Source organism: Vanessa cardui, chromosome 20 (genome assembly GCF_905220365.1).
Source record: "Vanessa cardui chromosome 20, ilVanCard2.1, whole genome shotgun sequence".
Lineage (NCBI taxonomy): Eukaryota > Metazoa > Arthropoda > Insecta > Lepidoptera > Nymphalidae > Vanessa > Vanessa cardui.
The window spans coordinates 4,831,735-4,855,141 of NC_061142.1; the positions used below are offsets into that span (position 1 = coordinate 4,831,735).

General features: G+C 31.4%; 1 protein-coding gene across 3 annotated transcripts; it reads left to right on the forward strand.

Annotated features, from left to right (window-relative positions):
• The first annotated feature begins 290 nt into the window (after positions 1-290).
• On the forward strand, positions 291-23,169 carry LOC124538637. 3 transcript variants are annotated; one of them, XM_047115757.1, is made up of 2 exons: positions 291-732; positions 22,277-23,147. In XM_047115757.1, exons 1-2 carry the CDS (start codon positions 441-443, stop codon positions 22,483-22,485), a joined length of 501 nt encoding a protein of 166 aa, XP_046971713.1. In that variant the 5' UTR covers positions 291-440; the 3' UTR covers positions 22,486-23,147. The 3 variants fall into 3 exon arrangements, with proteins under 3 accessions (XP_046971713.1, XP_046971715.1, XP_046971712.1); XM_047115759.1 differs by lacking the exon at positions 291-732 and adding an exon at positions 12,030-12,943 and having other exon boundaries at positions 22,277-22,486; XM_047115756.1 differs by lacking the exon at positions 291-732 and adding an exon at positions 12,088-13,010 and having other exon boundaries at positions 22,277-23,169.
• Positions 23,170-23,407: the final 238 nt, after the last annotated feature.

Below are 23,407 nucleotides of genomic sequence, written 5' to 3' on the forward strand. Positions count from 1 at the left end.
AAAATAGAAACAATAGAACCCTTCCTACTATATCGTCAAACCTTTACAGCATATTTTAATACTTTATATTCGAATCGCTATATTTAAATGTTTCGAATTCGAAATCCAGAGTAAAAAAAGAATTTGTAAGTTGTTAATTTAGCTATTTTCGTACTTCCGCGGCATAAATGAGTTTCGAACGATGACTGGAAACATCTTCGGTAAAATATAAAGTTTAATACGACTTGTTATAATATAGCATTCGTAAATCCGTGACGTATGCGGTTAATCGGTTTAGCGCGGGAGCAGTGCGCGCACTGGACGGTGGGACGCGACCGCTCACCATACTCGCTCGGCCCACCCGCGAATCGCCACATGTGAGCATTTGACTTTCACGTTAGTTTTAATCGGAGCATGTTTAGGGAAGGATAGTTTGCGGGACATGACGTATCGGTAGCGAGATGTCGGGGAGTGCACAGGAGGATGGCACTTCGGTGGAAACCGGCCCGACGCCCGCACAAGATCTCTACAGGGAGAAACCTCCCAGCACAGTGGTTCGTGTACTGACAGTCTGCGCCTATCTGCTGTCCGTATCCTTAGCAGCGATACTGTTATCCATTTACTATATCTGCGTTTGGAAGTCTCCGGTAATTACTAAAGCAAACGAAAATGAAATGTATAGTTCAAGACGTGGTGATCAGAGTGACTACGACCCCGTTTTCACATATAACAATTCTCCTTTCAACTTTCCAGGTAAATATTGCATTGTTTTATACTAAACTATGTATTTTAGTATGATACTGACAAGCACCTAAAATCTTTTTTTTGTCAAAAATATCTCAATTAAGTTGGAAATACTCATTATACTACTATAGCAAACAGTACCACTATTTATATAAATAGGTATAGATAAAAACATAAATTAAAAAAAAATACAGACGAATTGATAACCTCCTCCTTTTTGAAGTCGGTTGAAAATAATAAAACCTAATAATTACAATAAAAGAACGTATCTTTTTTTAATATTAGGTACATGTAAATTTATCAATTTAATCAAATTAACTTATTAAGTACCTATATTTAATTTTTTTAAAGAACTTATGTTAACACAAAAAAAACATCAGCATTCAAGTTTGGAAGTTCGCTTTAAATTATATGGAACCTACAGCGTACGAACTCATTTCGTACTTGACAGCTTGTCGTTATTTTTATTGGATATAGAGTACCGTAATGGCTTCATTCTCTACGGATTACTTCTAAGATGTTACATGAGAAATCTACTTTTAGAACTCAAGTGACTTACTTCGATGAAGGCAATATATTTTTTAACGTAAAAATAAAACGTAATACCGTATAAACATTCACTTTACGGGTTATTGAATACTTCATTAAGTAACAGCCTGTAAATGTTCCACTGCTGGGCCATCACTCCACCCTTTTCGAGAAGAAAGTTTAAAATTTATTGCATCATAGGACTCCAAAGACGGATCAGTGCATACACATTTGGAAGATTTTCATCGAAAGCGTAGAAGAATTTTCTTTCATCGCCGAACAGTAGGTGAATTATAAACACAATTTAAATTTAAGTACATAAAAATTCAGTGGATCGTGTCCTGGCTTATACTCACAACAAATTTTCGTTAGTTTTTAGTTGTTTCAGCCAAAGGCGCTTTTAAGATGCTTTTTTTTTAAACTTTTTAAAATATTCTTGAAATGTACCACCTACAAAAGTACGATATGTTAGTTTTATACGTAAGTTATTACTTACACAACAATTAAGGTTTATGTAAAGGTAATTTATGTAAATAAATGTTTAGTAATTTACTAGCGGATATTAAAATTTAATTATCTATGCACATAGCTCGGCATTAGATTAAATATATATCACATCTTAATACTGATGGTTGATGACCAAAACGTACATAGAGGAACTTAATAAACATAGCCTTAATTGAATGAACGTACTAAAATAACCCAATGTATCATAATATTTTCTACAATACCTATTACCTTACGCAATTTGATCTGGATAGTCTGTCACACTACAAAAAAAACTAAATCAAACGAATGAACTTAAGTAGATATCTTAGTGTGACAACTACGATTGAGACGCACCAAACGTGATACTTTTTACCAGTGTGCGTGTAATTAGGCTAAATGTTGGACACTATTGTTTTCACTTCATTTTTGGTCAATATATTTAGAAACAAAAATAATCAAAGAACATTACTACTATTATTACTACGTTGTCAACAGAATAGAAAGGCGTACAATTTATTTAGCTTAATCTATAAGGTGGCTTAAAATTCATTTGTTAGATTTGACCAACATATTAAGATATAGTATTCTTGGTGACGAATTAATCCTGTTATGAGCAATTAGCTGAACTAGCTAAATCTATATTAAGCTTACAGACCTACAGGTAAGACTGGGATTACTGAAAAAGTAATCGTGTGATTTAACTATAATGTATTATCTAAAGCCCGAAGCTTTATTAGTAAGCAAAACAGTGATTTTGGTTAGTTAATTACATTAGGTAGTTTAATGAGCTACCTTATTATTGTACTGCCTTGAGACATTAAGTGTGATGTACATAGAATGGCAAGGAAATTTTGGACACATATTTTTATAAGAGTTGAGTACTTGGGTCACCTATTAGTAAATAATAATTCCATCCATAGATTCAGGCAATTGGTCTAGTAATTACAATAGATCACTCACTCTTATGAGCAAAAGGCAGTAATACGATGACTATAAATATATACTTTTCCTCTGCGATTAAATTATCGGTAGTAAAAAGTTCTGTGGGTTTTCATATCCAGTGATATTTTGAAAACCGCAAAAAATACTACATTAATCTCTATTGGTATATAAAAATAATATTTTAAATAATGAATCGTAGTGTATAAATTATCATCGTTCCTATTATTGTTTATTTCAATTATCCAGTTAGTTTTCTTATTTAGCGAAATGTGTTGTTTTTAAACTCATTTTTACTTATACCATAAAATTTCTACAAACATTAAATTAAGCGATTTTTTAATTAAATAAACAGTATACATATGCGAAAACCATTAAGAAAAGCTAATGTAGATACCTGAATAGTTTATTTTTATAAATAAGTTATATTCTTATCCTTTGTTCAAGGGTTGCGTAAATTTTAAGTTAAACTTTCAGCATTCATTTCTTGTCAAATGTACATTGTCATCATTTAATCAATCAATCACTGAATAAATAAATAAGTATTATTATTAAAAGAAAAATATTTGGCCTTTTTGTTAGTGTAAATGTTTCTTGTTTTATCAACGCTTTTATATACTTTTTATGCTTAAGGTATAATATAAAGAAATTAAGACTAGTTTATTTAGGTACCTTTCATAGTCGTATGTCATTTGAAATGGGGCAAAGCGGCAGATATTTAAACTAACATTTATATTGTATTTATTCTTAATAAAGGACCTCCAAACTATTTATAATAATAGTTCACATACACATAATACACGAAAATGTGAAAGAAATAAGTGTATTAAAGGCTGCTTCATAATATACCTACATATTTATAATAGAATCTCTATATACAAGATAATAAAAGACATCCATAAAAACTTAAATATTGACCATGCAAAAATGATTTATTGTAAAGTTATCCGTGTAGTATAAAATACATTTAATTTGATTTGGTTAATAACTAAATAATATCCTTCTGTATTCTTATACCATACTATGTTAGCATTTTCTGTTATAGACTAATTTAGATTTTTTACCTTTAAATAAATTTAACCCAAGTTTTTTCGTAAATTTATAAAATGGTCAGAAGGTAATACAAACTAGTTACATATTGACATGATGTGAACACTTGGTGCTTTAGGGCAGTACAAAGCCCTGCGAGCCCTTCTGGGAAGGCACCATCAACTCATCAGATATTCTAACGTCAAACAGTAATTCTTAGTAAAGTTGTGATCCGGTATGAAAAGTGAGTGATCTTAGTTCTCAGGGTTGGTTGTGCATTTGAAATTGTCAAAATGTCAAAATGTATATAAAATTAAAAAAAAAAAACACATCCAAACATTTACACACTCCATCCTTTTATGTATCCAAACATAAATATTTCCTTCTAGCTAAAATTTCCATACAAAAATAAAATCGGTATACTAAGCTAAAAAGCCAGAGTTTACTTCTGTAATTTTAAACTTTATAAAATTATTTGCGACTTGTTTTGGTATTATAACTTTTAGTTTCAAAATACAAACGAAACAAACATACTTATTTACGTTAGTATAACTAATGAGAAGCCTTCTAAATGCAGGAAACGTCTATAAGTATACATATTACATAATTCTAATTGGAATACCTAGTTGGCTAGAGGTTTATAGTATGATTCTATATAAAACTAGTGTTTTATAAAAATAAAATGCTAAGACTTGTAAAATCCAACAGAATGCCTAAGATCTCTTATCGTAACGGTTTTGACCACACTGCTCCGTTATCTAAGTGCAAGTTATTTAGTAAAATATTTTGATATATGGTATTGGATGAATATACGATAAAAAACATAATATACCTATTTATGGTACACCTGTTCCATGTTGCCATCGAGTGAAAGTCACTTAGTTTAGACATAGCTGTCACTGATTTTTTTTACGTTCTAAATCTGATGATTAATCGCACAAACTGGATAACAGTTGATGATTAAAGCACCTCATTGTAGTGTGACTACAGCTACGCTATAACCATACTACGACAGATTGGTAGATTCACTATTCCACGTAGCATAATCTCGATTTTCGGATAGGTCAGTTCCTAACCATGTTTTCCTTCACCGTCCAAATAAATAAACATATAGTGATGCCCTTTTTTGTGAATTATTAATTAATTATGCATAATAAATAATTTTAAGATAAGATAAATGTGATCTAGCCAAGTAAACCATTCATCTTATTCTTCTTCTTATAAATTGCTTATTTTTTCTGAGATCGATAACATACAAATAATATTTAGATTACATACATCATTCGGTTATGTTAATCTGAATCTACTAAAGTAAGATTACTAATGTGTCTTAATTTATAAATTATAATGAATCTTTTGTGTTTGGTTTTTTAATATATAATATTATTGTAGAATAAAAGTAGGTATGTAATAAAACTAACTTACTATGATTACTCTTTATATGAATATTACGTACCGATTGCGTATTTTTTTCAATATAATTAAAAACATATTTTGGAAAAAATAAGCAAAAAGTGGGCGTGATGTTACCTACTTAGTACAATACGCAAGTTTCCTTCACCGATGACTTATAAACACAAATTGAGCACATGAAATATCCTGAGTTTAAATATCTGGGTTTGAACCCACAATCATCGGTGCAGATCATCTCGGCACAATACAATTTACATAACAAAAGCTCAATGGAAGAAAAAACATATGTTTACTTCTATTTGTTTATATTTTTTGAATAAGACAAGAAATTTATTGAAATATTTACATCATTCATGATGTAAATATTTCAATAAATTTCTTCACAAACTTATCTCATCACTAAACACTTAAAATTAACCACTGATTCACATTCAAAGTGATACGTCTCTAAAGGTGTAAACAAAATTGTATTTGATGTAGTTTAATATATATACATTACCAATACATATTATATATCATATAAACTAAGTATTAGAATCAATGTAGCGTAAATGAAGCCATTTCACGTAAATCCATGGCTTAATTGAATTGGTAATATTATAGTTGATAATTCTAAAATGATAAGTTTTCATCTGTATTAGGGTTGTCGGATTTAGAAGTAACCCACGTCTAAATCCGACAACCCTGGCTACAAAATTGATGCAGACTCTTAGGAGCATACCCATTTGTTTGATCTTTGCGCTTTTGAATAAATCTTGTTCAAGTTGCTTCCAAGTTTCAACGCGATGTGCTGTGTGCTAACGTTTACGACGTTTTCGAAGAATATTTTAAATATAGACAACTAAACTTACTTAGAAATCAGCTGGCAGCTTTGTATATTTTTTATTCTGTCGGGCAAAAGGGTTATCGAATATAATATAATTAAAAAAATATTCTTGTGGAAGTTTAAATTAAGTGGTTACAGTTTTTTATCACTAATACAATATTTATTCCTTGTGCCTGTCGTTACAATACAATGGTTCAAGTAAGCATTTAAAGGGATAATATAATTATATAATAAATTAACTTTTAATAATGGTGGACATTGCTGTTTATCTTTAAAATGTGTGATAAAAGGGGCTTGCACAAAACACGTCGGGTAGCCATCTACTGCCAAATCTTAGTCTCAGATTGTATTTTGATATTTAATATTGTATTTGTATTTATACATGGGATAGTCCTTGGAAATAAATTGATTAATTGGTCCAAGGAGGGAGTTTTACGGCGCACTGGCAATATTAATACACTTACTAAATGGTTAACATTTATAGGACATTCACTTTTGTAACGGATGTTCAATAGTGATTGTATACTACGTAGTTCACTAGGAAACTTTTGAGATGCAATAACTAAACTTTATTTTTTTTTTCAAAATAATTTCTGTCGGTTGCAATACACTTCTCTATACGTCTTCAAAAATCTTCTTCCTCATCTTCATCATTGGTGTACCGGTGACATTACAGCTTATCCTTGATCATTGGGCAGAGTCCAAAGGCGTAGGGTGTGAGGTCAGGGTTGTAGGTAGGATACTCTAGTAGAATAAATCCAGATTGAATTAGAAAATCTTCAGTTTAATTGAGCACGATGCGCAGGTAATGAAGCCGCCAAATGTCAATGTGTGAGTTTGGCCGAAAGTGTTTTAGAGATTCAATTAGTTGAGGCAAATAAACTCTGTGTCCCATGTTGTGATAATAGTCTACTGGATATCAAGAGTTTAGGATATATTCGCTTTATTATATCCCTTTTGTCAAAGAAGACCACTACCATTTTCCTTTTTTCGGATCGAGTCTGTTTGACAGTTGTCAGCTGTTCTTCGTCTTCAAAGATCCATACTTTGTTACATTTAAGATTCGTCACTTGTTACTATTGAATTCGCTTTAGGTGATTTTCCACCATCAAACATAGTGAGCATTTTTTGACACAATTTGTTGCGACATTACATTTGGCTGCTGTTAAAAAGTGGGGTACTCATAACGTGTAAACTCTACTTGTAGATGGTCATAACGTGTAAACTCTACTTGTAGATGGTAAAATAGTTTTAATTGATGCTGCACTAATCTTCAATAGTTCAACTATTTGTCTGTAACATGTCTTATCTTTCTCAAGTAGTTTCTTAACTGCATCCACGTTTTCTGCGGACACTGGTTCAACAGGCCGCCCGGATCGAAAATCGTCAGACAAGCTAAATTTTTCTCTTTCGAATTTTCTTTACCACTGATACATTGAGCTACGGGATGGTGCTTTCTCATTAAACACAAATTTTAATCCACTGATACGATTACAATGATGTTGAAATAAACAGATATGTTATTAACGCGCAAAAAGTGAAGATTAGAAAACGTCCTCATTGTGACGTTTGCCTTTAGTTGTTTTACGTAGTAATACGTTATAATACATCATAATTACGTAGTTATACGTTTTGCGTAATTAAAACATCTAGTTATCCCTTTTAGTTATTGTTTTTATCAAGCTATCCTTTTTACTTTTAACGAAATGCAAAAATAAACTAAAATAAAGAGTCCCCGGCGCGGCACACTTTTTTTCTGTTGTTTAGTATGGATATAACATATCTGTTTATTAGAATATCATTGTACGATTATCAACCCTCAAACCTCGCTTGAAATTATAGAACATAATTAGGTACTCGAAAACCACGATACGTAACCTCTGACATCTTGTCACACTTAAAAATTGACAAAAAAAGTATGAATGTAGGTTGATTGTATTTTACTCGATATCGATTTCTATATGAGAGTTCTATGATTGGCAACAGTTTGACGTGAAAGCTTTTGGTAATTTAACGATATTTCAAAACTTTCCTAGTGACCTACGTATTTAGTCATTAAAACACACAATTGTTTCCAAACTGTTTAATATATTGCCTTATGATGGTTAAGTATAGTCCTAGTATAAAAAGCACTTTACAAATCGATCCATATACAGATTGGATACGGTTTATCACATTAGATGTTTTTTTGGAAATAGATTTGATAAGCGTACAGAAATTAGACGTAATCAAATGTTTGTAAGCATGTCGTTAAAAGTATTTTTATGACGTTAACATAGCTTACGCATACCAAGCTATAAAGGATATATAAAATTAATGAACTTCTAATAAATCATAGGTTATAAGATTGTCTACAGAAAAAATACGAGAATGTATTTACTTATTATTATAAAGGAGTCACAGTTACATATTCAGGAGGTGAGAACTTTCCGTTAGGTTTCATGCCTTAAATTTGAGTCAAAAATCAAAGTATACTTTAGTTAAATAGGATTTTACAAACATTTATTTCAGCCATTAAACAAACTATATTCAGTGTAGCTACTACCGGTACGGTTAGTAGTTTCTACCAAGAAAAACCGGCAAGAAACTCAGTTGCTACTCTTTTTCAACATTTAAAATACAAAGTTTTTTTTGAAGAATGCAATTAATTATACAACATACAATAATATAATACAATTATACAATAAAATAATACATCCTGCCTTGAAGTCAATAAGTATTAGCTCCACGCTTTTTTTATCACCTACCTATATACCTAATATTGTATTGAATATTCTTCTAATTCTTTACCAATGTATTTTTTACAAATGATTTGAATTTATGTGTCGCGTTTGTAATTCGATAATTGAGTCGAGATTGCCCAGTGGTTAGAACGCATGCATCTTAACCGATGATTGCGGGTTCAAACCCAGGCAAGCACCGCTGATTCATGTGCTTAATTTGTCTTTATAATTCATCTCGTGCTCAGCGGTGAAGGAAAACATCGTGAGGAAACCTGCATGTGACAAATTTCATAGAAATTCTGCCTCATGTGTATTCCACCAATCCGCATTGGAACACCGTGGTGGAATGTGTTCCAAACCTTCTCCTCAAAGGGAGAGGAGGCCTTTAGCCCAGCAGTGGGAATTTACAGGCTGTTGTTGTTGTTGTTGTTGTTTGTAATTACTCTCGTTCTGAGCAGTGAAGGATAACACCATGTACAATATTTTTTGAGAAATCCTACAGTAGTACTCATTTACGTTCCATCAAAGAAACCAGTCCGAAATTCTACCTCGTTATATCCACCGCTTTTGAACGTGCGTTGTCAGCCAATCATTTTATAATTTTATTAAGTATCTAATGTTAAGTAAGTCGAAAATATATATTCGATTACATTATATGTATAGGAAATTGACCAATCCCACAGAGGATCAGAGCGTGCTGACTAAGATTACAAAGTTTTCGTAAATGTACAATATTAACGGAGTGCCATAAAGTAGAAGACGCTTATCATGTCATGGTGGAGTGTGTCCGGAACGAAGTTGAAAGGTCTCTTATGAAATTTGGAAATGGAATAAATTTATATGAGGTTGGAAAATGTAACAGTACTTTGGCTTTTCCTCAATCGGAGGAGGCACAAATGTTGCATAGACTTGTTTTATTAGCTATTAAGCGAAGATAATTTTGCAAGATGTAATAAGACTGTGTATGTTCCAATGAGGGTGGCGTGATTATATTTGATCAAACCCTCTATAATAAAGGAAGATTAAAAAAAAAAACAATATCAGATAAATTATTTATTTATACCATTAGAACATTATTTATTACATGTTATAAATATTAATATCGTAACCTGTATATTCAAAAGTACCGCTATGAAAACACTCTTCCAGCATTTAATCGTACAGATATAATAACCATATAAATTAAAATAAGACGTATTTACATAAAGTTATCTATATTAGTGCGATAAGCTCGTGTTTGCATACAATTTGTTTTGGTAATTCGTTATTCCCGATGTGTACAGGCGTGGTATTAGTTTCGGAACGAGGGGTTTTCCTTTAATCCAATTAGTGTTATAACCCAATTGTGTCGAACATCAATTAATTTATTGACTTCTGTTTGACTAAACGTTTGGTCAGAATTACTGAATCAAATGTTTTAATGTATTTTAAACATAATACAGATACACAAATATAGGACTGTGTGTATTTTACAACAATCGTTTCTTTTTTCACACGATGCAATACAAAATGTAAAACGAATAAACTTGTAAACTTGAAAAAAGTGGTTTGCACAAGTTGTACATAAGCATTGTAGGTAAACTTTACAAACACGGATTTTAAGTACTTGGAAGATAATTTGAGGACGTGATTGATTAAAAATTTTTTTAGAAAAATCTTCTTTTACGAATGTTTATGTATTTGTGTACAATTGTATATCAAAGGTTTCCTAGACCTAGTACATATGGGAATATTCGTATATAATATGTCTGACAATCATAGATTCAATTGATCTGTTATGTGTGTGTGTGTGTTGGTTCATCCTGCTTGGCCTAGGTCAAGCGGGGTACGGGCCTCGAGGCGTACCTCCAGCCTACAACTGCCGTGTCAATGTCTTTTGGCCCAATAGGTCAGGGTCCCGTGGGCCCAGTGGAATGTCCTATCCGATTATGATTGTCCGATCCTTGTGGTTGTCTTCTCCGTGTGGTTGTCATGTTCGGTAAAGCGTCGTCCTATCGAAGCTCCAAATCGTCGTCGTCGATGCCTGCGTCGGGGCAGGTGGTCGGCGACAGTAAGAGTGGACACGTGGAAGTGATGATCCATTTGGGACTATTCACTAAAAAAACCAGTGATACCCTCTCCCAATGGTCGGCCATCTTAGCGCCTATAGGGGCTTCCAATTCCTAGTAGGGTCAATTATGAAACCTAGACTAATACTAGAGCAACCAGAGGTTAATGAAAACTTCAAAATATCTATGCCAGATAATTCTAACGTGTAAAAAAAATAAACCAATATTATTTGAAAACTTAAAAAGAAAATAAATAATATTTTATTTTGTTTTTATAATTAAACGAAAATCAGGTATTATGAGGAAACTTTGATTACAGAGTCAACTTGGACATTATTTCGCATTTAGTGCTTTCTCATCCCGTAAGGAGATAATAACTCTATTGGTTTTTTCATGGGAGTCAAGCATGTTGCCAGCATTTCTGTAAAGTCTCAAATGTGTCAAATAAATAATCAATACCTATGTATTCAACTAAAACCTGTCGACACAAATATTCGAGAGAAGTCTCTCCCCTATGCCTCGATCAAACCTTAACAAAGCTTCAAATGCCGCTTGACATACTTTTTGTCACGGATACTTAAAATATGCAGAATTGCAGCCCACTGCAGTTTTTATTAGTATCGAACTACAAAAGCTCATCAAAGAACTCTTATGAACATACTTTTTTCTTATTCTATATTTTTACATAAAAGCTTATATTCATTATAAATTTAGCATTGTAATTAAAAAGGATATCAGGCCTACATATGTTTTACCTATGGCCCGACCTGTGTTCAAATCCCAGATTACAAGTTATTGTGTTTTTCTGTTAAAAATGTTGAGATCGTGGTCTATCCCTGTGCCTCGGATAGCACATAAACTTATCGATCCTGCACTTTCCTGGTCTGTGAAGAGTTTATGTGATGTGATGTGATGTGGGAAAATAAAGTAAACCTATATTTAAGTACACCTGTGTACCATGCAATATGTCGTATGTAGTTATACTCATGGGACTCTGGGTCAGGAGGACATCATCTTCTTCAACTTCGTTCATGTACTTATATAATTATTAATATTTTAACATTCAAATGTTTTTTTAAATAGCTTTTTACCTTTTTTCTTGAAAATTAAATTATAAAGGAAATCCCAAGGAAAAGTAATACAATAGAAAGAACTGTACATTTATGTGTAATATAAAGTTTTGCAAATAAGGTTGTGGGTATAATTAAACTAAAATTCTTATGAAATAGGCTAACATTTTTTGCACTATTGAATTAAGAGTGGCGAATTTATTGATCAATTGTGTAAGTTGCGAAGGCAGGCGTCGCGTCGCGCGCCGCACGTGGCGTCGACAGAGCGCTGCCTCTCGACAGCCGACGCCGCCCACCGGCGACGCGCCTCCGCGCCAACTTGCGCGATGCGACAGCCGACGACGCCTCGGCGCGCCTTGGCTGTCAGCCGTCTTGTCACAACGCGTTATCCTCTACCAAATTAACTTCGTTTGCGTATCGTTACACTCGAACATCACTTGACATAAATAACACCTGCCAGCTAAAACATATACAGACTGTTTGTTAATCGTGTTTATGTGTTCTATCTCGAAACGAAAAGAGCGTGAATTATAACTTGTTTATTGAAATATCCCATACTGTCTTTGAAAAAGGAGGTTCTTCGTATATAAAACAATGCATGTTCTCACAAATAGGGGGTCGTGACAAACGAATCACGTTCGTGCGGCTACGTCAGTAACTGGAATAGATTCAGATATTACGAAGCGTGAAATTAAAGGATAAACAAATGAAGTCCGGAGCGAGCGCCATAATAATGAAAGAGCAGTCGGCATCAGAAGGTGTCAAGCTGCAGACACGGGCCGCGTGACCCGGCAAAACGGCTCGGCCGCGGCGCATCGGCGAACTGGGGCATATCGATAAGTGTGTCCTACTTACCCGGTTTCGTGGCGGTACCGGTGCCGCGGTGCATTTTAGACGAAGGCGCCACAGAAGATGTCCGGAAAGTCTTACACATCGGGAAGCATGCGTTCGTGCGCCGGTTCCGTTCGGCTGGGCACGGCATCCGGCCACGAGGTAGTGCTGGACGCGCTGTACGAGAGGAAACGCGATAAGAAGAGCGTGCGCGTGCTGACCGTCATCATATACGTATTCTGCGTGTCGCTGGCCGCCATAATGCTCTCGCTCTACTACGTGTTCTTCTGGGAGCCCAAGGACGCGCAATACGCGCAGCGCAAGGTGTCAAACACAGTCACGCCGCAAATCAGCACTACACCAATGCCCACTTGCTTTATGCCCCACACCGGTAGGTCACACAACCGACACGCTTCCTGTTTTATCCTTTTTCTTTAAGACTTTACAATTGATCTTGTTTCTTAAAGCTATAATATTTCAAAGGACCGACACATTTTTTATTAGTTCGCTTTCCTCTTACCGTTCCCGAATTTTCTATTTTGCACAACACATATTATGCGTTTAAATAACCTACCGCAATTAAATCACATACTCACTAAAGGTATATAATAAAAAAGACTAATTAATAAATATTTTGAAACAAGATAGATATTTCTCAAATGTATATAAATATCTCCTGTTATTAATATTTTGTTTCATGTCGAATAGGTAAGTTAAGTCCCAAAATCACTATAAAAGCGTATTATCTTTATAACGCAATTATCTTAGTAAGGATGAAACAGTTTTTATAAAACAAATTTACAGACTAATGTTGCATCTTGTACATTTTTAAATTAACCGCATTTGCTTTTTAACGTTGATATTTCTGAAATGCTTTTGCGGATGTAATGTAATAAACAAATTCATGGACTAACATCATGCGAATGGAATGTGAAGTAAAAGGTTTTATATTTATACAATAAGTCTCGAATTAAGGTGAGGAGTCGTATGTACCTATGGGGTTTTAAAGGGTCTTTAATATATAAACGTTACTGTAAACTTTTAAATAATCAAAATGAAATCATAAGTTCAAATAACAAACTAAATAAATTATGTTTATATCATATAAATATTTATATTGCTGTTCAATTATACGTAGTGTTCTTTATTCGTTCTATTTGTATTGAATAATTAATCTAAAGAAAGATAGACTTAAAGAGTTAAGTCTTGTTATACATATATCTCTAAAATACACTTTTGCTTTTTAACTCACCAAGTACTATCTAGTAGGTAGGTATATCGTGTACCATTCTATTAGTGACATAAAACCACTTCATTAATTTCAGATAAAATATTTTCGTTCATTTGAAATTAATATATTTGATTAACATGCTGTTAAATAAGTAGGTATCTACTATACTTATTTAATAACATATTAATTCAATATTAGATGCTTGATTATTGATAGTCAAAAAAAAAGCGACCGCCAATTTGGAATAGAATTAAGCAAAACCTGAGAAGTAATTTTTTTAATACTAATAAGTGTTTCATTTATTAATATTAAAAATATTATTAAAATACAATAACTTATTATATAATATATATTATTAAGTAAATTTGCAAAAATATACATGTTCTGCTGATCGTGTAATACCGCCCGCCTGCATGGCGCCCGTCGCGCCGGCGGGACATCGTAATTTCCTTCATCCGGGCAAAATGTTTTTAATATACTGAACGAATGATGAAAATTGTCCATATTAATTAAGTATCAATCCGCCTTCGTTATTCATTCTTATTTACGTTATTTTCTTTCCCATATATTAAAATCTTCTTTACATTTTCCTAGAAATATTTTTGAGCAAGTTCTATTAGGTACTCGTTACTACTCACAGTTTTTTTCTTATCAAAACTTGTAGATCTCTCTGACACTCCATATTTCAGTAATTTCTTTATACATATTTTTATTATTTGTTAACTATAGTAGATTTTTCTACGAGTCGTAAAAGTGTCAGAACTCAACGGGACGACTTTCTGAAGAATAAAACCTCTTCATCACTATCCATCAAAAAATTTATAACATTATTTATGCGCATTATTTTAAATAGTATATATTTTTAAATCCATACCAGAATTATAATTTTTATTTTACAGCTAAAATATTAATATTAGGTACATAGGTTATATAAATTATATAACGCTATTATATATATTAAGTTTACACAGTCAATGTTTTTTAAAAATGTGTTGTATTGTCGATTTATTTTGCGAGGTAATTTTTTTTGAAAAACTATTTTTTAAATACTTACTTATTTTGAAGGAAGGTAAGACTTACCACACAACTAATATATAACATAACAAAAAATGTATAAAAAAACTTATTAAAAGAACATTTATAATTTATAACATATTAAAAATGTATACCATTTATAATATATTTTAGCACTAACATGCCTTAAATAATTGTTTTATAATCGGTAAAAATTTCATCATTTTACAACGCCGGTAAAAATTTAAGTGCCTAGCATATTTTATTTCAATATTATGCTTTTAACTCGGCGCGTATTTACAGCACGCACATTACCGCGCTACGATTATGAGATATAAACACTGAAGCGTTATAAAATTATTGTCTTTCATCTATTCATTAAGCAAAAGTCTGACCTTAATTAAAATTACTTTTATCTCTTTTGTTTACTTGTATACTATTTCGAAAAAACTTTTAAAAGACGGTACAGAAGATACGTAAACCATATTTAATATTATTACTACATTAACTTACTGGAATATTTTTGTATAGTTTATAAATATAAAGTATTTTAACTAAATATGTTTTTAAGCTTTATTTTTGGTCTGGATCCGATTCTGTTCTGAATTTGATAATAAAAATCCAGTTTGCGTTAAATTTATTATCTGTAGGTAGGTATATGTTTTTGATAAATCTTAAATTAAATACAACAGAGAACAAAAATATCTACACTTCTCAAACGAAAACAAACACGTTCAAGACAATTTAACTAAGCCATATCATCCTACACTTGAACATAAAATAAATCCTTGTAATGTCGATATCTAAGCTACTTGACGCGTATAGGCTAAAACTGATTTATTTTGAAACGTGTATGATGAATCAAAACAGATAAGCGAAAGTTAAGAAACAGACAATTTTTATCTATCTTTAGTTTACGTTCATCTAAGTATCAAGGTTTTCTTTGAAGCGTTTAATATTCAATTAAATTCATAAAACCTATAGCACCAAAGAGTCGAGATGGCCCAGTGGTTAGAACGCGTGCATCTTAACCGATGATTGCGGGTTCAAACCCAGGCTAGCACCGCTGATTCATGTGCTTAATTTGTCTTTATAATTCATCTCGTGCTCAGCGGTGAAGGAAAACATCGTGAGGAAACCTGCATGTGACAAATTTCATAGAAATTCTGCCACATGTGTATTCCACCAACCCGCATTGGAACAGCGTGGTGGAATATGTTCCAAACCTTCTCCTCAAAGGGAGAGGAGGCCTTTAGCCCAGCAGTGGGAATTTACAGGCTGTTGTTGTATAGCACCAAAATGCTTGAGCAAAATTCCAGTTAAGGCGGGGTGTTGGGTTAATCTCATTCATTTATTGCAAAATCTGACCCACGGTATATATTAAATAATATAATATTATAAGTTAGTCAAGATGTCGCCTGTAGCGGGGCTCTCAAATGAGAAATGAAATTGAGAATGAAATATAACATAACATTTCCTTACAATTCCTACTACGGTGATCTTATACGGATAAAAATGTAACAAAACCTCCTCACGGTAATACCTAACTAAAGCCTAGGCAGCTTACTTCATAGTATTTAATTTTACAACGAAATAATAAATATTTTTTCTAAGTTATCTTATTGTTAGAGTTTAAAAAACCTAGTAAAATTTACTTTTTTTATTTAATTGTTCAGTACTTTGTATAGTATTAGAGTTTATTTATTATGTATACTAATGGATCTCACGCGAAACTTTATTCAAAAGATTAATTATTAGGAACTTCAAATACTTTATAAATGTCACTCATCCACATTTGGCGCCAAAATTATGAAACTTTAGTTAAATAAGAATTGGAGTTTCTGCGTCGATACCAATATTTTCTTTAATTTTGTTTATTTGTTTTTTCCTATACAGTCGTAGTACCACTCTCTTACAGGCCAGCAGCTTTTTTCCGCTGTCTAAAATTAATTCTTTGTTTAATCAACATGTATTTTTTAATTATACATGTTGATTTTTATTAATATTATAAAAAATCATTTTTAATATTTATATTGCTCATCCTTTTTTACAAAAGTTCTATATTACCAGACCCCTATAAACTTTATGTGCACTTAAATTTTCTATGCCTTGCACACAAATATATTATGGTACGTAACAGATTATATAAATGATAAGATTTGAAGTTAACATGGTTATTTTTATTATTACTGTATTAACTGTAATATATAAATTAATTATTTATAAGCATTAAGCTATGTTATTGACAGTCAATGTAAAGTTCAGTCAAGTGGAGTTTCCCTCGCGTGTAAAGGATTCTGTAGTTTCTTATTTCATAGGCGTTTTATAGACTTGTGAATAATTATTACTTTGTGTCTTAATTACGAGTTCTAATTAACTTACTTCAATAATATACAATTGTAATACTTTGAAAAACATTTACCTCGAAACGTAGCGATAGAGATTCAGTTAGTACTCAGTAGTTCAGAGAAGTTCTGTTTTAAATCCGTACTGATTTTAAGTACCTACTTAAGCTAAGTAGTTACGTTTTTACAGTCTTATGGTAGGAGTAATAAATTTTGGTTTATTATGTTGTGTAAACCATTTAAAAAAAAAGCCAAACGCACATTCATTTTATTGAATTCTACACTATTGAAACTAAAATATTAAAATAATTTTATTATTTTGAAGGAAACAATACCAAAAAATATACTTTTTCAAAATTTTGCTTTGATTACTATTGCATTCAAACGCGAATAGATGGAAGTGTTGAATTTTTGAAGTATCCATTGACTCTCTGGCACATTTTAATTTGAATTAAATAAAAGCAAAAGGATATTCATTATATTCACAAATATGCACCAATTTTGAATCATCTCTTTCAATGATTAACCAAAAATGATGACAATAGAAACAAAATTGAAATTATAAATTTTATCTTTTATCTTTTTTTTATATTATAAATTTTATCATAATTTTTTTATTATTATTAATATGACAATACATTGAAGAAGACGCTCAAAAAAATATTCAAAAAGTAGAGTCTTATAAAATGAGTAACATCTGACATTTTACCATTATAACATTATCTCGTCGAAAAAACGGCTAGTATCTGACAGTTAACCTGAACAATTTGCGCGCTCTTTGATGTAATCAAATATTTTGCGGTTTCCTGTTACACATTTCCTTTTTTCACGATATCTCACAGGCAACCGGAAAACGAGAGGAAAGTATTACACTTTCCTCTCACTTTCTATAAACATACACATAAAAATATGTGGCATTACAAATAATGCATTTTCTCAGACTTTATAACGAATAAGAAGTAGGTATCTAATAAAACTTATAACGACTAGTTATGACTTACGTTATACAATGAAAATATTACATAAGCTATTTAATACAGTTAACATAAAAATTTCCATCTGCATTTAAGCTTTTTTTTGTCCTAAACTTAATTTCTGTCGAACTCATAATCATAACCCGCATAGATAATTTAAACTCTGGTTTTTCAAAGTAGTTCGGCAGACCTACAGTTTATATATTAGTATTAATGAGTTTGTATGTTATACCTACATTTAAATATCAGGTGTGTGTGATATTTAAATGATATCATCTTAATATGGAAAATAGCACAAAAGCATTTTGAATGCATTTTGAAGAAGAAATGATGGGGAAATGATCAATGTACTTTTTGTTTGGTCGTCGTTTTGATCTAAAGTTTCAGTTTATGCCAATAAAACAGCTCTCCCATTGTTTTGTTTCAGACGTTTATCTTCTTTTTAGTCCATGCCGGTTATTGCATAAGGTGATTTAATAATGAAAGGAAGATGAATAGAGGTAGAGATTCGCAGTTCGGCTGTTTATAACGTATAGGTACATTAATATCTTAGTTAATCTAATTTATTTCAAACTCTTCCCCATGTTATTTTATTATCATAATAATTTGAAGATTTTTCACTAATCCTGTGAAATACTTCTTATTCTCTCCAAAGTTCAATGTACAGCAAATCTTTCTTGAGTCTTCTTATTAATTATTTCTACGGTAGTTGTTATTGATCGTGTGATTCTAACCCCGACAGTCTTAGATGATACTGACAGTGACAGGGAGTGAAGTGTGATGTATGATATGAGTACGTTGGTTATGATATAGGGAAGTATATAACGACATAATTTCAAACAACTTTTGAATAAACAAATTCATTAATAATATAGAAATATAAAAAATTAAAACAATAAGAATCAAAAATCATGTTTCTTGTTAAAGTGAAGTTTGAAAAGACAAAAGATTAAAAATCCAGGTTTGTCTTCGAATTTGATGAAAACAATATTATTATAAAAATAACTACCAAACGAACACTTATACTGGTTCTATGTAAAATAATAAACAAGTTATAAACTACAAATACATAAATATAACTAACTATAATTATATGATAAAACCAACAATGAAACGACCAAGTGACGACCAAATACTTGACCATCATCGGACGCCACTGCATAAATACCATTAAATATATATGACGTTGCTGTATAAAGTTAGTGCTATACTCGTCATAATCCAAGGTACACGGTTCAAAAAGCCAGGGTATCATGAAAATATAAAACAACTTTTAAAAACGAGCCCTTGTTTTACCTTTAAATATTCTTAGTACATTTCCCTCAAATGAGTACAACGCTCAGTATTCTATCAAAGGATAGCATTTTCGTTTTATTTTTCTAGATCATCAGTTATCTATCTTGGCTAGAAAAATTACATAAACTTTCGCATTTGGCCAACCACATCCGCTTATATTGACATTTTTTTAAATTTACTCCCCAATTGAACTTAAGAATTCGGTTCTATGTTTCCAATAGTCTAACTACTAATGCAGAGCTAGATTTCGTGTGCATAGCAGCTAAGCCTGCCCTGTCTCTAACATAATAATTCTCTCCGCCAAAGTTTGACAGCTCCATTGCTGCAATAACATTTTATTATTCCGGTCAAGTACGTGTCCTATTTAAAGAGTATTTCCATACTTGCAGCGATGTTAAAAATATTGTACAGATCGTGTATCTTGAGTTTAAATCTTTATACAAGGAATGAGATGATTTAAGATGGGTGGAATTTAAGAAAAAGTATCAACATTGGTGAATCGATTATTACGTTGAAAGTTTATAGGGTACATAATTGTCAGAGGAAAAAAGAGCTTTAATCACGAAGTCGACGATAATAGTTATGCTTTTTTATTTTAAAGTTATAAACAATGTTTTTAATTTATACTGGCGAACAAATAAAACATCGTGCAGTTGCCAAATAGCGGTGCGATGGAATCTAAAAGGGGGTTCATACCTTTAATTTTGGAAGTTCTACGAATCTCATTAATGTTATGTTTTAATGATTTTACTTGTAGCAATAATTAGACGAATATGTAAGGTATATATAAAAATAACGTATTTCATCACTTTTTTTATTTGTGATAAATTTACCACAATCTATTTTAAAATGCTTAAAACTAACACACTTTAAAACCTCTAATATTATTATAAGTGTATCTTTACTATATTGTATGTATATGTATTAAGTATATATATAAACCTTTCTCTTGAACAATGTGTCTATTGAAAAAAACCACATCAAAATCCTTTGTGTAATTTTAGAGATCTTAGCATAGATAGGGATAGACGGCGGCAACTGACTTTGTATTATACTATGTAATGATAATGATATATCATATCCTGATGTCTGTCATGCTTGTAATTCACGACAGATAATGAGCTTACAAGAAAATACGAAATAAATTAATTACAAACCATAAATCATTATTAAAACATGTAAACGCGCATAAAAAAAATGTTGTTTTATAATCTACTACCTACAAAAAATATGCACCTATATGAATTTATCAAGAATTAAAATTAATAAGTAATTCAACTATCAGCTTCTCTTGCTTACTCGTTTTCATCTAAATGAGTTGTGGTCAATGACCGTAACTTAGTGAGCAATGCCTCAGTACCGGATTTAATTTACTTAGAATTACTAGACTTAAATTAATTTAAGTCAATGGTCCTAATGCCTTAATTGTTAGATGGCTACTGGTACTGGCCACTAATAGGAGTTCACACACGAAACTATGCTTCTAAATGAATTAAAATTATGACGTTGATATACTAGAAAAATCTTTTATTTTACATCAACATGAAACATAGATGAACAAATTTATCGACCGTTTTATAAAATAATTTTAATGTCATTAAACGAAAAAAGTTTGACGTGGGGAACACCACACTGTGAGTGTTCGCAAGAGCTTACAGCAATAATTCTAAATTTAGCCAAGGCAGTTACAATAACCGGCACTCGACTATTTACTGATCATGTTTATAAGATATAAATCACTAACGATTTCAAACGGAATGGCTCGGAATAGCACTCTACACGGCAACTCTGTCTGCATACACACTTTTGTACCTACATAATATCACAATATGTAATCGATGTTTAATCGATTATATTAGCGATTGCGTTATTAAAACCACATGTCTCGATTAACTATTAATTATTTTAAATGTATTAAATAATAAAAACGTATTCAGTATAGGCCCTACTCACATAGGTATAACTCTCTCATGCCACTGTTTAAGATTTTGATATAATCTGTTCATGTATAAAATATCTCTTAAGACAATCATTAGATACATTTATTAACTATTATGTAACTATAATCGTTTCGTCAAATACTAACATATTTCTTATAGACTACGGTAGCCCTGCTTATAGCGAATTAAATGTGTTTTATACCTTATATAAGTTTTTTTAAATATTATTATTAAACTCATTCTTAACAATAACTTATAATCACTTTATCTTTTTCATAATAAAGGTTTAAAAAAAGATTATAATCCAAACAATACTATTATATTTTTTCATCTTAGTTGTATATATGTATATACAAATCAAAGCTGATCTTTCAAAGACCATCTTGTATTAAAAAGTATATACTGTTCTGTTTATTTCTGAAGTCCATAAATCAATGTTAAAGTTTCTACGAACTCGAGCTTTTTCTAAATATTTAGAAGACCTCGTCTGTATTTTGTTAAGCCTGGTTTATGTGAGCACATATACAAGATTGTAGCATAGATACATCTAACACATGACATACTTATTAAATACTATGATAAAAATGTACCGAGTGCATCTACTATGCAGTTTAACATAATTTAATGATATTAAATGTTGTACAATCATGTATATACCGTTACAAAAATGGACACTTTTTAAATTATGTATTTTTTTACGAATATCAATTTAAATAAATATATAATGACTAAAAAATAATAGGCATATTGACGTAACCTACTGACAATATATTTTAAAGTAAAACATTATACACTTGTTTTAAATTAATAAGATCTGTAACTTAATTTATTAAAATAAAAATATATTTTGTTCGCAGGAGGAAGCAATACCCCAGTGAATCAAACTGCCATTCCACCTTCCCTAGATGACTACACTAATGCTACGAATACTAATGAAACCACTGAAGCGACAATTAACTTAATAGAAAACCCAACCCTCCCAACTTCCCCCAAAGACAACGAAACATCCACCACCCATCCGAAGCTCAACCACACGGACACTCTTAACTTAACTACGGTTACATGACGTTTCGAAAAACTGTTAAAAAATAATCACAACAAAACTACTTGTAGCTGAATCATGTCTACAAATATATACAAAGACAAGATAGTGCTGACTGAGTATATTGGTCTTATGTGATCACACGTAACGTTTGCCGTCTATAAATTCTACATGAATTGTGATACATATGTACGTTAAGCATTGGATATAAATCTTACCACACAACGTCAGCTATGTCGAGTCGTAAAAAGATATGCATCTATAAATGAAGAAGCGAAGCTGAAATTTTCAAAACCAATGACATTATTTTCCACACACTAAATAATGTTCTAGTCGGTTTATAAACATGTTGTAGGGCCCGCTTACCTGCGCGGGTAGATTTAGGAATCCTTGCATTATATTAAAATAGAATTATATTCTAACCATTGTAAATTCGACAGTTAGGTACGTCAGTGACTATTAAAATATCAAAGTATATTTATAGAAAAGCGTGTAGAAAGTAAAATCCGTGATGTTCGCTTAAAGCGAAGTCTGAACCAAAACACCAATAGTTTAAACATTCTTAGTATAAAAAAATTATAATAATTCGTTATCCTTAGATACCGTTTTATAATATAAGATACTTGCATTAAGTATTTCTCGTTAATAATAATAAGTTATTGTAAGTTAAATAATAACGTACTCGCCATTTTTTATAAGTTTAATAGGGTAATATTTTATTTCAAACAGACTTATTTTACATATTTTCTTAAGCAACACAATGTATATCATTTTATAATGCAACTTAAAAAAACATTTTAATATCATATAAATATACGTTTCCCAAATTTAAATATTTGTGCCTAGGTACATAAGTACTTATGAAAAATCTTATTTAATTTAGTTTTATTCAGAAATTTTTTAATGGACTATTCAAGGCGAGTAGATTTTTTTATCGATGAATCAA